The 13,863-nt window shown below is 37.0% G+C and overlaps 2 protein-coding genes across 7 annotated transcripts in view; both read left to right on the forward strand.

The window, feature by feature from the left end:
- LOC127455974 (nuclear transport factor 2) overlaps positions 1-8,283 on the forward strand; it is a 25,730-nt gene extending 17,447 nt beyond the window's left edge. For 2 of the 3 annotated variants that reach the window (XM_051724206.1, XM_051724207.1), the window contains one exon: positions 7,149-8,283. In XM_051724206.1, coding sequence (XP_051580166.1) covers positions 7,149-7,262 — 114 coding nt within the window. In that variant the 3' untranslated portion in view covers positions 7,263-8,283. Of the gene's footprint in view, positions 1-2,668; positions 2,830-7,148 lie in introns of all 3 variants that reach the window. The other variant, XR_007899766.1, reaches the window with a different exon arrangement.
- A 2,387-nt stretch (positions 8,284-10,670) lies between these two features.
- LOC127455950 (enhancer of mRNA-decapping protein 4-like) overlaps positions 10,671-13,863 on the forward strand; it is a 43,986-nt gene continuing 40,793 nt past the window's right edge. For all 4 annotated transcript variants that reach the window (XR_007899764.1, XM_051724147.1, XM_051724148.1 and 1 more), the window contains exons 1-4: positions 10,671-10,853; positions 11,600-11,756; positions 11,987-12,098; positions 12,330-12,429. Coding sequence is in view for 3 of the 4 variants with exons in the window: in XM_051724147.1 (XP_051580107.1) it covers positions 10,778-10,853; positions 11,600-11,756; positions 11,987-12,098; positions 12,330-12,429 (445 nt within the window). In the remaining variant the exon portion in view is untranslated. The remainder of the gene's footprint in view (positions 10,854-11,599; positions 11,757-11,986; positions 12,099-12,329; positions 12,430-13,863) is intronic.

Genomic DNA, 13,863 nt, shown 5'->3' on the forward strand with positions numbered 1-13,863 from the left:
ACTTCGTGTATGTAAACTTCTGACCCACTGGAATTGTTTTAAAGTCAATTAAAAGTGAAACAATCTGTCTGTAAACAATTGTTGGAAAAATTACTCGTGTCATACACAAAGTAGTTGTCCTAAACGACTTGCCAAAACTATAGTTTGCTAATATTAAATCTGTGGAGTGGTTAAAAATGAGTTTTAATGACTTCAACCTAAGTGTAATCTTCTGACTTCGTGTGTGTGTGTGTGTGTGTGTGTGTGTGTGTGTGTGTGTATATCAGTTGTGCTCAAAAATTTGCATACCCTGGCAGAAAATATGACTGATCATGCAAAAATGTTTTCTTTTATTTAAGGGTAGTGATCATATGAAGCCATTTATTATCACATAGTTGTTTGGCTCCTTTTTAAATCATAATGATAACAGAAATCACCCAAATGGCCCTGATCAAAAGGTGACACCCTTGAATGTTTGGCCTTGATACAGACACACAAGGTGACACACACAGGTTTAAATGGCAATTAAAGGTTCATTTCCCACACCTGTGGCTTTTTAAATTGCAATTATTGTCTGTATATAAATAGTCAATGAGTTTATTAGCTCTCACGTGGATGCACTGAGCAGGCTAGATACTGAGCCATGGGGAGCAGAAAAGAACTGTCAAAAGACCTGCGTAACAAGATAATGAAACTTTATAAAGATGGAAAAGGATATAAAAAGATATCCAAAGCCTTGAAAATGCCAGTCAGTACTGTTCAATCACTTATTAAGAAGTGGAAAATTAAGGGATCTCTTGATACCAAGCCATGGTCAGGTAGACCAATAAAGATTTCAGCCACAACTGCCAGAAGAATTGTTTCAAGGAGCACAATACTTGTTGACCCCTCTCCAAACATAGCGCTTATGGTTATGACCATAAAGCTCTATTTTGGTCTCGTCACTCCAAATTACAGTGTGCCAGAAGCTGTGAGGCGTGTCAAGGTGTTGTCAGGCATATTGTAACCGGGCTTTTTTGTGGCATTGGCTTCTTTCTGGCAACTCGACCATGCAGCTCATTTTTGTTCAATTATCGTCGTATTTTGCTCCTTGAAACAACCACACTGTCTTTTTCCAGAGCAGCCTGTATTTCTGCAGAGGTTACTTGTGGGTTTTTCTTTGTATCCCGAACAATTCTTCTGGCAGTTGTGGCTGAAATCTTTCTTGGACTACCTGACCTTGGCTTGGTATCAAGAGATCCCCGAATTTTCCACTTCTTAGTAAGTGATTGAACAGTACTGACTGGCATTTTCAAGGCTTTGGATATCTTTTTATATCCTTTTCCATCTTTATAAAGTTCCATTACCTTGTTACGCAGGTCTTTTGACAGTTCTTTTCTGCTCCCTATGGCTCAGTATCTAGCCTGCTCAGTGCATCCACATGAGAGATAACAAACTCATTGACTATTTATACACAGGCACTAATTGCCATTTAAAAAGCCACAGGTGTGGGAAATGAACCTTTAATTGCCATTTAAACCTGTGTGTGTCACCTTGTGTGTCTGTATCAAGGCCAAACATTCAAGGGTATGTAAACTTTTGATCAGGTCCATTTGGGTGACTTCTGTTATCATTATGATTTAAAAAGGAGCCAAACAACTATGTGATGATAAATGGCTTCATATGATCACTATCCTTAAATAAAAGATCAGTCATATTTTCAAAATCAATGCCAAAATGTCACAATTTCTGCCAGGGTATGCAAACTTTTGAGCATAACTGTATATATACACACACAGTCTCATTTAAACGGTCCCGTATATAGTAGAGCAGCGACAGATGGGTATGAGCTCATGATGTTTAAAGTGCTTGAGTGTTTTATTATCCCTTTCCCTCTTCTCAATAGTTCCCTGTAAGAGTTAACTGTCTCGTCTAATGATAAAAAGGCAAATATCTATAAAACTGCTATCATATATCATCTGCAAACATGTGGATATCTTCTCGTTTAAACATATTTAATTCACAAACCTCACGAAACTTGCACAAATCAGTTTTTTTTTTTCCTGTGAAGTGCTTATATTATATATAAATATATATATAGTCCTCTTAAGTGTGTTTTATAATAGCCTGGATCAAACTGTGTACCTCTGACTTACGAAGTTGTGGTCAGTCTGTGACACTCCAAGCTGGCTATCCGGGCCGAGTAAACTGAAAGCAGTCAGTAGATTGCTGCTCTTGCTGAATCCGCATTAGCACATGAGAGCAACTTCAAAGTAAAAGCACTTCATGTGCACTGTGAGTAAATGTCATTTTCACTGTTCACTGTATGTAAAATTAGTTTGATTCAGTCTTTTTGTGAGAAAATGCGATTGCTAATGCGCACATACCATCCGTGGTTGCTGGACTACTGTGTGCACTGTTAATTATTATTATTTTTTTCCTGATATATTACAATTTGCTTCTGAGGCAGGCAGCTATGTTATTGCAGCAGTGCCTGCGGTGAACACTATTGGCAAATATGTACCTGATTAAGGTCTAGGAGGGCATTTTTTTCTTCCACATGGTAAAATTAATAAAATTATTGATTTTAGTGGTTATAGAAGGTTTAAGCCTCTCTAGATTGCCCTCTTGCTCTATCTTATGTGCCATGGCATAGATTTCTTAAATACAAGGGTTTTGGAGTTGTAGTGTGTGTGTGTTTGTCTATCAGGCTGATGATGACCAGGTGCTGGGATTCCACCAGACCTTTCTGTTGAAAAGTATCCACACTGCCTGGGTTTGCACCAACGAAGTCTTCAGGCTTGCCCTGCACAACCTTTGAGCTTAAAGATTTTTGTTGTCACATGGTCTTTCCTCCTCCTCTTAATGACTGTAAGGACCAGTGCCCGCTTGCGTTTACACACTCCATACATGCCCCTCTACTAATGGTATTAAGCTGCACTCAGATCAAGCGTCTATATGACCTTGCCGGGGGGGGGGATGCCATGATATGCAAATCTGTTGACAAGTTTTGCCTGGTGTGTGACTGTTAATGAATTTGCTTGTGTTTGTGCCTCTAATGGAAAGCTTTGATAGGTCAGCTTAAGTTTGGACCTCTTTGTCTTGCTAAAGAGAAATGGCATAAATCAATTTGTTGAATATTTTTCTACAATTTGAGTTCTATAAAGAGTTCTGCATTGTAGACGTTATGAGATGAGAAAATTTATCTGTTCAGTAGGTTACTTGAACGTTGTCTGAAAGTGTATGGCTTTAGCAGTGGTACTTTAAAGGAGAATGAAAGATGCAACTTTTCCAAGAGGGTTTTACCATGCTAACTGTCTGAACAGCTAAAGCACAGTACACTAATTAGAGCACCGCCACAAAAAATATAAAAACTATATATATATATATATATATATATATATATATATATATATTCGAGCCAGACCGATATGTGATTTTTGAGACCGATACCGATATGGTGGCCGAATTTTTGAGCTGAAATGAAAACGGACCTTTTCTATGTGGATTTTTCACCGATTTTGCACCGATATGACTATGCAAAGGTACTCAGAAGGCTGCTTTCTTAAATATTTTTATCAAAGAATATTTGACATTATTATTATACATTGTCAACAAATTCTAGAAATTTACACAGAGAAAATAAAGAATAAATAAAAACAATAAATAGCTTAATAAACATCAGTACTGTATGATTAGTAAGTCAATTGCTGACCATTAAAATAAAGAATAAATAAAAAATAAAATATATAGCTAAATAAATATCAGTACTGTTTATCATCAGTCAAATGCTCACCATTAAAATAAAGAATAAATAAAATAAATAGCTAAATATCAGTATTACTGTTTAGTATCAGTCAAATGCTGACCATTAAAATAAAGAATAAATAAAAATAAAATAAATAGCTAAATAAACATCAGTACTGTTTAGTATCAGTCAATTGCTGACCATTAAAATAAAGAATAAATAAAAAATAAAATATATAGCTAAATAAACATCAGTACTGTTTATTATCAGTCAAATGCTGACCATTAAAATAAAGAATAAATAAAATAAATAGCTAAATAAACATCAGTACTGTTTAGTATCAGTCAAATGCTGACCATCAAAATAAAGAATAAATAAAAATAAAATAAATAGCTAAATAAACATCAGTACTGTTTAGTATCAGACAAATGCTGACTATATTAATACTGCCGAGTTGAGAAATAACGGCGGCGGCGGTGTTACACCGTATTCTGCTATGCAAGTTCAGGGTAAACTTTCAACGGTGGAAAACCAGACTTTTAAATATTACATTTATATATATATAACTAGTAAACCCCATTTATTGACTAGTCTGTTGATGGATGACTTGTTGACCATCGTGACACATCCTTTCTTGACCCTGCTACCTCTTCACATTGGGTGAAACATGGCATGTTTGGGATCAGTTGTGTTTCCATTAAAGCGTTATTTCACCCAAAAATAATAATTATCTTATTTACTCACCCTCATGCCATCTCAAACCTGTATGACTTTTTCTTCTGCAGAACACAAAGAAAGATATTTTGAAGGATGTGTGATGTTTTTGTTCATACAGTGTAAGTCAACAAGGTCCAAAATTTTCAAGCTCCAAAAAGGACATAAAGGCAACATAAAACTAATTCATACAACTCGAGTGGTCTAATCCATGTCTTCTGAAGCAATACAATTGCTTTGGGTGAGAAACAGACCAAAAGTTAAGTCCTTATTCACTATAAATTTTGTCTCCTTGGCACGTTAATGAGAGAAACTCTTTCACACACTTCCACATTCTTGACGCAGGCGCAGAGTGCTGTACATAAACCAGACACAGTAATGTCAGATTCACGTTTTTCATGCCCACTTGGGCTATTTTGAAAATGACATGCAAGTTAAAGTGATAGTCGCAGGTTGGTAATTTTAAAATGCACCACGGTTGCCAAAAGGTCGATAGTAAACAATCAAAACTGAAAACGCAATGTCCTTTTGATGTTTAATGATACTGGGTTTTAGTACCTAGCAACCACATTTGGCCTCAAAGAACAGTGTTGTAGTCAAGACCACCTAAACAGAGACCAAGACCAGAGTGTATCGAGACCGAGACAAGACAAAGGCAGGGCGAGACCGAGTCAAGAGCAGACCAGTGCGAGTCCCATACTGCATGACACACTTAACGATAAAATGTGGAACATGCGAACCATAGGCACTCCTCAAATTGATCTGAAAGATCCACATTCCAATAAAAACACCCACAGAAAACAATTCACCTCTTTTATTGCAATATATATATATATATATATATATATATATATATAATGTGTGTGTGTGTGTACCATGAGAAATGTCTTGATAAAAAATTCACTGCAGAAGTGAATTGTATGTGTGTGAATTTTCCTTTGTTTTCTATGAGCAGACAAATACAAACAAACACTAAGGAGCTGAAATCAACCATCTTTATTCAGCACTCCTTTTCCAAATTTTCCATCCACCTAAAACAATAAAAGTATTGTGCAGGCATAGCATCAGGTTTTCTGTATGACTTTTTCCCTAGAATCCATCATTACAGAATATACAAACAATTATATAATACTTAAATCTTCACTTTTCTCTGTCTTTTCTTAAACAATATAGTAAGTCTTTTGTTGTTTTTTACCAACAACAAACCTTGTATAAATGTGTGCAATTTTCTAACCACATAGCTAAATCTAGAAAATAGAACAAAGAATGCCAAACATAAGCAAAGCAGCCTATATAAAATGTAAATTTTTTATATAATTGGAGGTGCATTACTCGGTCTCCACTCTCTGCTGTCACATCTGTAGCTCTCTCACCCAAGTGAGGGAGCGTTACCGTGGCGTGTAGCATTTATGTCGGAGCTGGCATTAGCTAAAGTAACTTTATATAAATTAGCTACATAGCTTTATGTGGCCTGTCTCGTCATTGTTTATCACTAGCAAAAATGTAACTTGGGAGCAACGATTTGTCACTACATGCCCTGTCCCCTCAATCTCTCACAAAGTTAACACCTACAACACTGTCAAAGAATCACCGTCTTGAAGTCTGCACTGTGTTCCAATCAGGCTGGATGTCAAGATTTATAGTTGAAAAAGGACTTACATTTTGAATTGCTACTCACCCAAAGCAATCATATCGCTTTATAAAACATGGCTTAAACCACTCAAGTCATATGGATAACTTTTATGCTGCCTTTTTGGAGCTTGACCATTTTGGACCCTATTGACTTGCATTGTATGGACAAACACAAATCCTTCAAAATATCTTTGTGTTCCGCAGAAAAATGTCATAAGTTTGAGACCATATGAGGGCAAGTAACTGATAAGAGAATTATCCTTTTAGGATGAACTACCCCTTTAAGCTTAGATGGCAGTTTTGAATTAGACAAAGTGTACTTTATGAAACAATGTGTGAACATAAAGAATTGACTGCTTAGCATACCTCTTGATCTTGTACATGTGATTGTGTTCTGGAGAACAGGTGCAACAGTTTGGGAAATATTATGTCTATGTATGACACAGACAGTCATAAATGACATCTTGGAGCTCTGTTTGGGGTGTTGGCAATAACCAGCATTAGCACTTAGTTTGCATGCTATGCATGGGTTATCTCGCAAAGAATAAGATTATAAACATTTAAAAACGGAGGATTTTGATTTATGTATTGGGCATGTGTGTATATTAAAACATGGTTACAATAATCTAATATAGAGACAGTTTGTGTGACAAAGAAGCAACCTTGTCCTGGGTTAAATCACATTCTTTATCAGAACTGTTTAAAAAACAAACCAGCCCATCATCTAAATTTGCTTGTTTCTTATGTAGTTTTACCTTGACCTACCTAACCTTTCCCATGATTAACTCAATCATAATCAAAACAACCATTTGTTTATTTGTATATATCCTGGGCTGAAAGAAAAAGAGAATGTCTGTTATATAACTCTCAGCCTTTAAGTTGGCTTTGTTACAGTTGTAGATTGTGTCTTTCTGTAGCTGGTTTAATATATCTTAACTTGCTGAGCATATCAGAAAATTGACATGTTTTCTTTTTTGCTGTAACAGCATTTGACTTTAGTCCTAGTTTGATTATTTATTGATTATGGTGTTTAAGTGTTGCACAATTGTATGAGAACTTCTGTCTAAATCTGCTGTGCATTTCTAAATTTGTTTAGGCAGATGATGACCCCATCATGGGATTCCATCAGAGTTTCATCCTGAAGAACATTAATGAGGCGTGGGTTTGCACCAATGACATGTTCCGCCTGGCGCTGCACAATTTTGGTTAAACGCCCCATGGCTAGCAAGAGGGAAGCAGGGCAAGGTGGAGGATGGGGTTCTACCCTGGTGACGCCTGAACCCGTCAATCAGCCCTTCATTCATCACACACAAGAGAAATGGCACCGGATTATAGCAGTCAATCACAGAAAACATTGCAGGCATATACAGTACTGCCTCTTCTCCAGAAAAGACATGTTTCTTTGCTGAAAGCCCACATATTCATCAAACTGACCCTTTTTCCTTCGCCAACCTGCATGATGATGGGGAGCTTAAGTATCAGAAAACGCCCTGATCAGGACATATATGTATTAACCTTACCTCTGCTGTTTGATATTTACATTTTAGTTGCTGATTTTGACTTTGAAATAACAACTGTCTTACTGTCTTTCTTTGCTTTAGTACAAAATGTGTTATCAGCTTGTTTTTAGAATATGCTCCTGGAAGTTCTTTGCACCTCTTGAAAATTGGAGTCTTCATTCATTGTGATGTCAGGTTGCTCTAGCTATCCAAAGAACACCAGTCTAATTTCCCCCTCCCCTCAGACCAGTCAGTGTGCTTCTCACTTTCTGCTCACTGCTCTGTGTGACTATAATTACCAAGCCACGATACACAATAAAACCTTTGACTTTTTCTTAACAATGTTATCATCCCCCTGTCTCATTTTGCGTCTGCCTTTTCCCTTTCCTGTGCTTGCCGCTTCATATTAGCTTCTCTATCATTTCTTGGTTACAAATTCAGTCTTGTTTTAGGTGGCCAGTGTTTCTTGAAGCATCTTGTCTTAACTACGAAGTAGTTTTGATCTGGTAGGACAGGGCTATGATAGCAATTTAACTTAAACTTGCAACATGTTATCCATGTATAGTGCAACCCTATAAATTGCAGAATTATCAATGAATGCTCTTGTTGAAGAGTATATGCAAAGGTAAAAATACGGTACACACCCTGGTGATGCCACATCAAGACAGCAAGATTAAGCAATGTTACAAATATTTTTGAGAGTTTTGAGACAGATTAAAAAAAAAAAAGAAATCCAGATGACCTTTCTCAGTAGTTTTATTCTTTTTTCCTTTTTGTTTTAGTTTAGAGCTGCCATTTCCCCTTGATAAAAATCTTGAAGTAATGGGATGTGGAAAATTATGTGACAAAAGCTAATAGGAATGTAAATGCCATTGAGTTTGTAGTGTTGCAAAAGCTGTTCATGTTTTGGTGCATTCTCTTCTCTATCTCTATCAATAGCTTATATTGTGGCACTACTAGTACAAGAAGGAATGGTAACATTAAAGACATTTAAAGCCTAAAACTTGAACTTAATATTGGTTTGTGGGAATAAGAGATGACTTGCCCTTAATTTTTCACAAGATGTTTACAGTAAAGGAGTAATGGTCCGTGATTAGGATTAGAAAATCCTCTTCATAGAATATAGAGGCCTTTGTGCCGTGTGATGGTACATATATTTTTAAAAGATGTCTCCTGCATTGTAGCTGTGCACTGAAATATCTAGACAGAACTGCAAGAACATCACTTTTTCAAAAAAAACTTCTGGACATATTTTTGTGTTATTGTATATTTAACGCTTGCTCAACCCTGCCGACATCTACTGTCTCAGTGGTTTGAGAAGAGCAAAAGAGGACTTGATTTCCCCTCAAAAAACAACAGTAATACAATGGGAATACGTCAAAAAAGACTATTTCAGTTGCCTACATGTTTGTGAAAATAAAGGAGATCAAAGTAAAGTCTGATGGTATTGTTATTTCTATAGGTTAAGGCTCAACTACACTGAAATTTAAAAGGTGCTCGGCCTAAATTAAATAAATAAATATAGTTCCTTGAGTAGGCCTACATAAAAAGGTGCTTGGAGGATCTCCAGAGTGTTGCGCTGGTGTAAAAAGTGAGGAACCTCAAACGATGCCTCGAGAATCTTTTAATTTTTAATATTTAGGTGAATATTTCTTACTCATCTGCTGTTTTCAACTTCTCTGATACAAAGCTGGTTATGTAATTTTCTGTTGACCACAACCTATAAAATCTAAATATCGAAACAAATATATACATATATATATACACTGGCAGCCAAAAGTCTGGAATAATGTACAGATTTTGCTCTTATGGAAAGATATTGGTACTTTTATTCACCAAAGTGGCATTCAACTGATCACAATGTATAGTCAGGACATTGATAATGTGAAAAATTACTATTACAATTTGAAAAAAAAAAATTCAGAACTTCTTAAACTACTTCAAAGGGTTCTCATCAAAAAATCCTCCACGTGCAGCAATGACAGCTTTGCAGATCCTTGGCATTCTAGCTGTCAGTTTGTCCAGATACTCAGGTGATGTTTCACCCCACGTTTCCTGTAGCACTTGCCATAGATGTGGATGTCTTGTCGGGCACTTTTCACGCACCTTAGAGTCTAGCTGATCCCACAAAAGCTCAATGGGGTTAAGATCCATAACACTCTTTTCCAATTATCTGCTGTCCAATGTCTTTGTCCACTCTAACCTTTTCTTTTTGTTTTTCTGTTTCAAAAGTGGCTTTTTCTTTGCAATTCTTCCCATAAGGCCTGCACCCCTGAGTCTTCTCTTTTTAGTTGTACATGAAACTGGTGTTGAGTGGGTAGAATTCAATGAAGCTGTCAGCTGAGGACATGTGAGGTGTCTATTTCTCAAACTAGAGACTCTGATGTACTTATCCTCTTGTTTAGTTGTACATCTGACCTTCCACATCTCTTACTGTCCTTGTTAGAGCCTGTTGTCCTTTGTCTTTGAAGACTAGTGTACACCTTTGTATGAAATCTTCAGTTTAGCAATTTCAAGCATTGTATAGCCTTCAATCCTCAAAACAATGATTGACTGATGAGTTTCTAGAGAAAGCTGTTTCTTTTTTTGCCATTTTTAACCTAATATTGACCTTAAGACATGACAGCCTATTGCATACTGTGGCAACTCAAAAACAACCACAAAGACAATGTTAAGCTTCATTTAATGAACCAAATAGCTTTCAACTGTGTTTGATATAATGGCAAGTGATTTTCTAGTACCAAATTATCAATTTAGCATGATTACTCAAGGATAAGGTGTTGGAGTGATGGCTGCTGGAAATGAGACCTGTCTAGATTTAATCAAAAATGACTTTTTTCAAATAGTGATGGTGCTGTTTTTTACATCCGTAATGTCCTGACTATACTTTGTGATCAGTTGAATGCCACTTTGATGAATTAAAGTACCAATTTCCTTCCGAAACAGCAAAATCTGTACATTATGTATATATTGTCTCTAAAATATAAATTATCGTGTGTTAAACTGCATTCAAGAGTTTGCCAGTCTGACCAAGACAGTCAGTCAAGCGATTCACTCCGGAACTGAACAAGTCCTACCAAAAACAGCTGTGAGGGAATGATATGCACGGGACACTCACCGGAAGTTAAGGGACGGTTGCAAGCTTTTATCAGGGGCAAGCGGAGACTCCAAATAAAATAATTGAGATTTTGACCACTCCCAGCGATTTATTCCCCTTCCCTAATTAATGGCTTCCAGTTCCAACATGGACATAGAGGGCGCGACCCAGCACCTTCGGGACATCTTAAAACTGGATCGTGCCGGTAAGTCGCTGGGAAAAGGAGCATTTAGGCCGCGGCGCGATGATGCTGGGCAGGGCCTCATTTCAGCGCCAACCACCTGACTATAGCCGCTGAAAAACGCGGTGCAACACTAACAAGATTTTATAAGTGACAAACGTCATATTTTGTGGAATGTTGTAGTTAAATGAAAGGAAATATTCACAGTATAATTTAGCATACGAGAGCTAAACCTCTGCAGGCGCTAGCATCAGCTTTGCACTGATACCAGTGCTCTGGTAGATAGAAAGTGTGAACCTGAGTGTTTTTATGCGACACAAGTTCAGATATTATTCAAGAGCTCACACCATTTTATGTTCGTCACTGTGACAATCGACATTAACACAATAAATATGTCATAGGTTGCTGACGGAGCTTTCTTTAGCCTAGTCATAAAGATGTCAAGGCTGTGTCTTCCAACCTAAACCTAATGTAATGACTAACTAGACAGCTGTTTTGGGCATCATAGGTGTGCTCAATAGGTTTAGAGGCAGCTTAAGGATTCACAAATAAGGCTCAAAACTCTTCATGGATTCCCATTTTGCGTCAAGAGCAAAGACTGTTTTAAACAGTCTTAAAATAACAAGTGACACAAATAACAGAGACAATCTTGCAAAATGTCAGGCGAGCATGACAGTAGTACGCATTGATATGTTTTTGTAGTCACTATATTTAGAGTCAGAGAGTGTGCAGAATTGATTTTTGGACTTATTGACTATATCATTACTCAGAGCCCTCTTTGGTTGAGAGCCAGAGAAAAACATCTTTTAATGGAGAGTTGAATGGAGTTCTTGGAGCTGAGCTGATCGGAACAAGTGGACATGTGGCTATGGTGGAGCCGACTACTCACATCTTTGACAAGCTCAATGGACAGGACACACAAACCATGTATGTTTTTACTGTACCTAACACTATACAGTGTTTCCCCATTCTTTATGATGTTTTGTTATAGCTCTCATCTTGATTTACTTTGTCATGTTTTGTTATACAATGCAAGAGTTATAATGTCTTGTTTTTATGTTTAGCTTATGTTGAGTGAACCGGTTATTTTATCAGAGATCTGAAAGACCATGTTAATGTCAAGGAATCCATAAGTCTTTTGTTTTTCTTTTGTCCAGTTGTCTCTCAGGAGATGATGGATCCACCTGTGTGTCCATCAGAGCAAACAATGTGGAAATTGTGTCTAGTCGCGACTCTAGTATTGACAGTAAAGCTCGGGGCAGCAACAAGGTTTGTGAATTAACAAATTTTTGTTTTGCAATTTGGGATTCCCACAGTCATATACACAGTATATCTAAGGCATTTAATTGGCTAGAAATTGCTTTATCTGAGTGCAATCTCTATAGAATGATTTTTAAGAAATTTTTTAGAAATGTTAAGGAAACATTCAAATGGTTTGGGAACCTTGTCAGTTGTATAGACTTGGTGTTATTAAATCTTTTCTGCATTGCTGTCTTACAGGTAAAAATTCAGCCAGTGGCCAAATATGACTGGGAGCACAAGTACTACTATGGCAATTTAATAGCCGTGTCTAACTCATACCTAGCTTATGCCATCAGAGGTAGGTTTGCACAATTTGTCGCAGTCTCTCACTAGCTGGGTTTCCATCCATGTATTTTTATGCACGTAAAATAACGTATACACTCGCTTGAGGTGAATACATGTTTTATTCGAAAAGAAGTAATATGCATAAAATATGATGGAAACACATTTACTGAATAAACTCCTACTGAATTTATTAAGATCACAGATGCGCATCAAAAAAAGTCATGTGACTGAATAACTCGTTCATAACTAGACAAACCAGTGGACCAATCATCACATCTATTGCTCTGGCCATCCTGAAATAACGGTGTCTAGCAAATCCAAAGCCTGCAAAGAGTTTGCAGAGCAAATAAGTCGAATACAAACTTGAACTGTGCTGGAAAGCAGGTCTATTGGCACTTTTGAAAAATGTATTATAGATTCGCACTAGTCATGCAACGATACACAAATTTCATGATGCGATACAATACGATGCAAAACCTCACAATACGATACGATTAAAAAAAAGCAAAAAACAGCCCCAAGAAATGTTCCACTCAAACTCATTCAAGGATTCAACATAAATGTCTTTCAAATCATAAATGTCTGACATTGGCAACAAAAAGCAGAGCTCTATAATAAAGTAACTTGAACAATAGAACTGCATTTATTTCGTTTGATTGTAATGAGAAAAACTCATATGAACTCACAATATTCATGTTTTTCTTGAGAAAAATGTTTGTCTACACTGAAGTCATTTATATTTGGATAGCACTTTACACAATACACATAGTTTGAAAGCAGCTTTATAGAGAATCATGCCTTAATGTATTAAAGCCCCCTGTGATCAAGCTAAAGTGACTGTAGCAAGGAAAAAAACTCCTTTCAATGTTTTTTAGTGGTGAAAAACAAAAAACTAGAGAGGAACCTGACCTCTGGGTTTAGGATATATGTACATAGCCCAATATGATTTAGATTTAGCAGCTTGAGCAAAAACCGATCGTTACATGATTGGGATTCATATCATGAGGTTACCAGAGCCGGCCAGATCCAGCTCTGTTCCTGCTTGATGTCTGACTCTACTGCTACGTGTCGCTGAAAGATGACGACAAACTACAGCCGGTGCCAGCCAGACATCACTTCAGTCTTTTATGATGGCAACTCCAACTGTAAGACACTGGATAGTTCATATGCCACTGCCTGAACCTTGGATTTAGGATGGACCCCACTGAACCTCACCGAAATGACATGCCGGTTGAACTGCAATACACCTCATTGATCTCTGCCTGCATCACCTTTGTTTATTGATGGACTACGCTCTTGACATGGAAAACACAGACTATCATTTAATTGCCAACAAAAGCCTTCATCAACCAACTAACAAAGGACAATGCATCTATGAGAACTTCAGCAGTTAATCCAGGATGGACTTTGAAATTTAAATTTAAAACCATGACTTGCACTGCACATA

Source organism: Myxocyprinus asiaticus, chromosome 18 (assembly GCF_019703515.2).
Source record: "Myxocyprinus asiaticus isolate MX2 ecotype Aquarium Trade chromosome 18, UBuf_Myxa_2, whole genome shotgun sequence".
In the NCBI taxonomy this organism is placed as follows: domain Eukaryota; kingdom Metazoa; phylum Chordata; class Actinopteri; order Cypriniformes; family Catostomidae; genus Myxocyprinus; species Myxocyprinus asiaticus.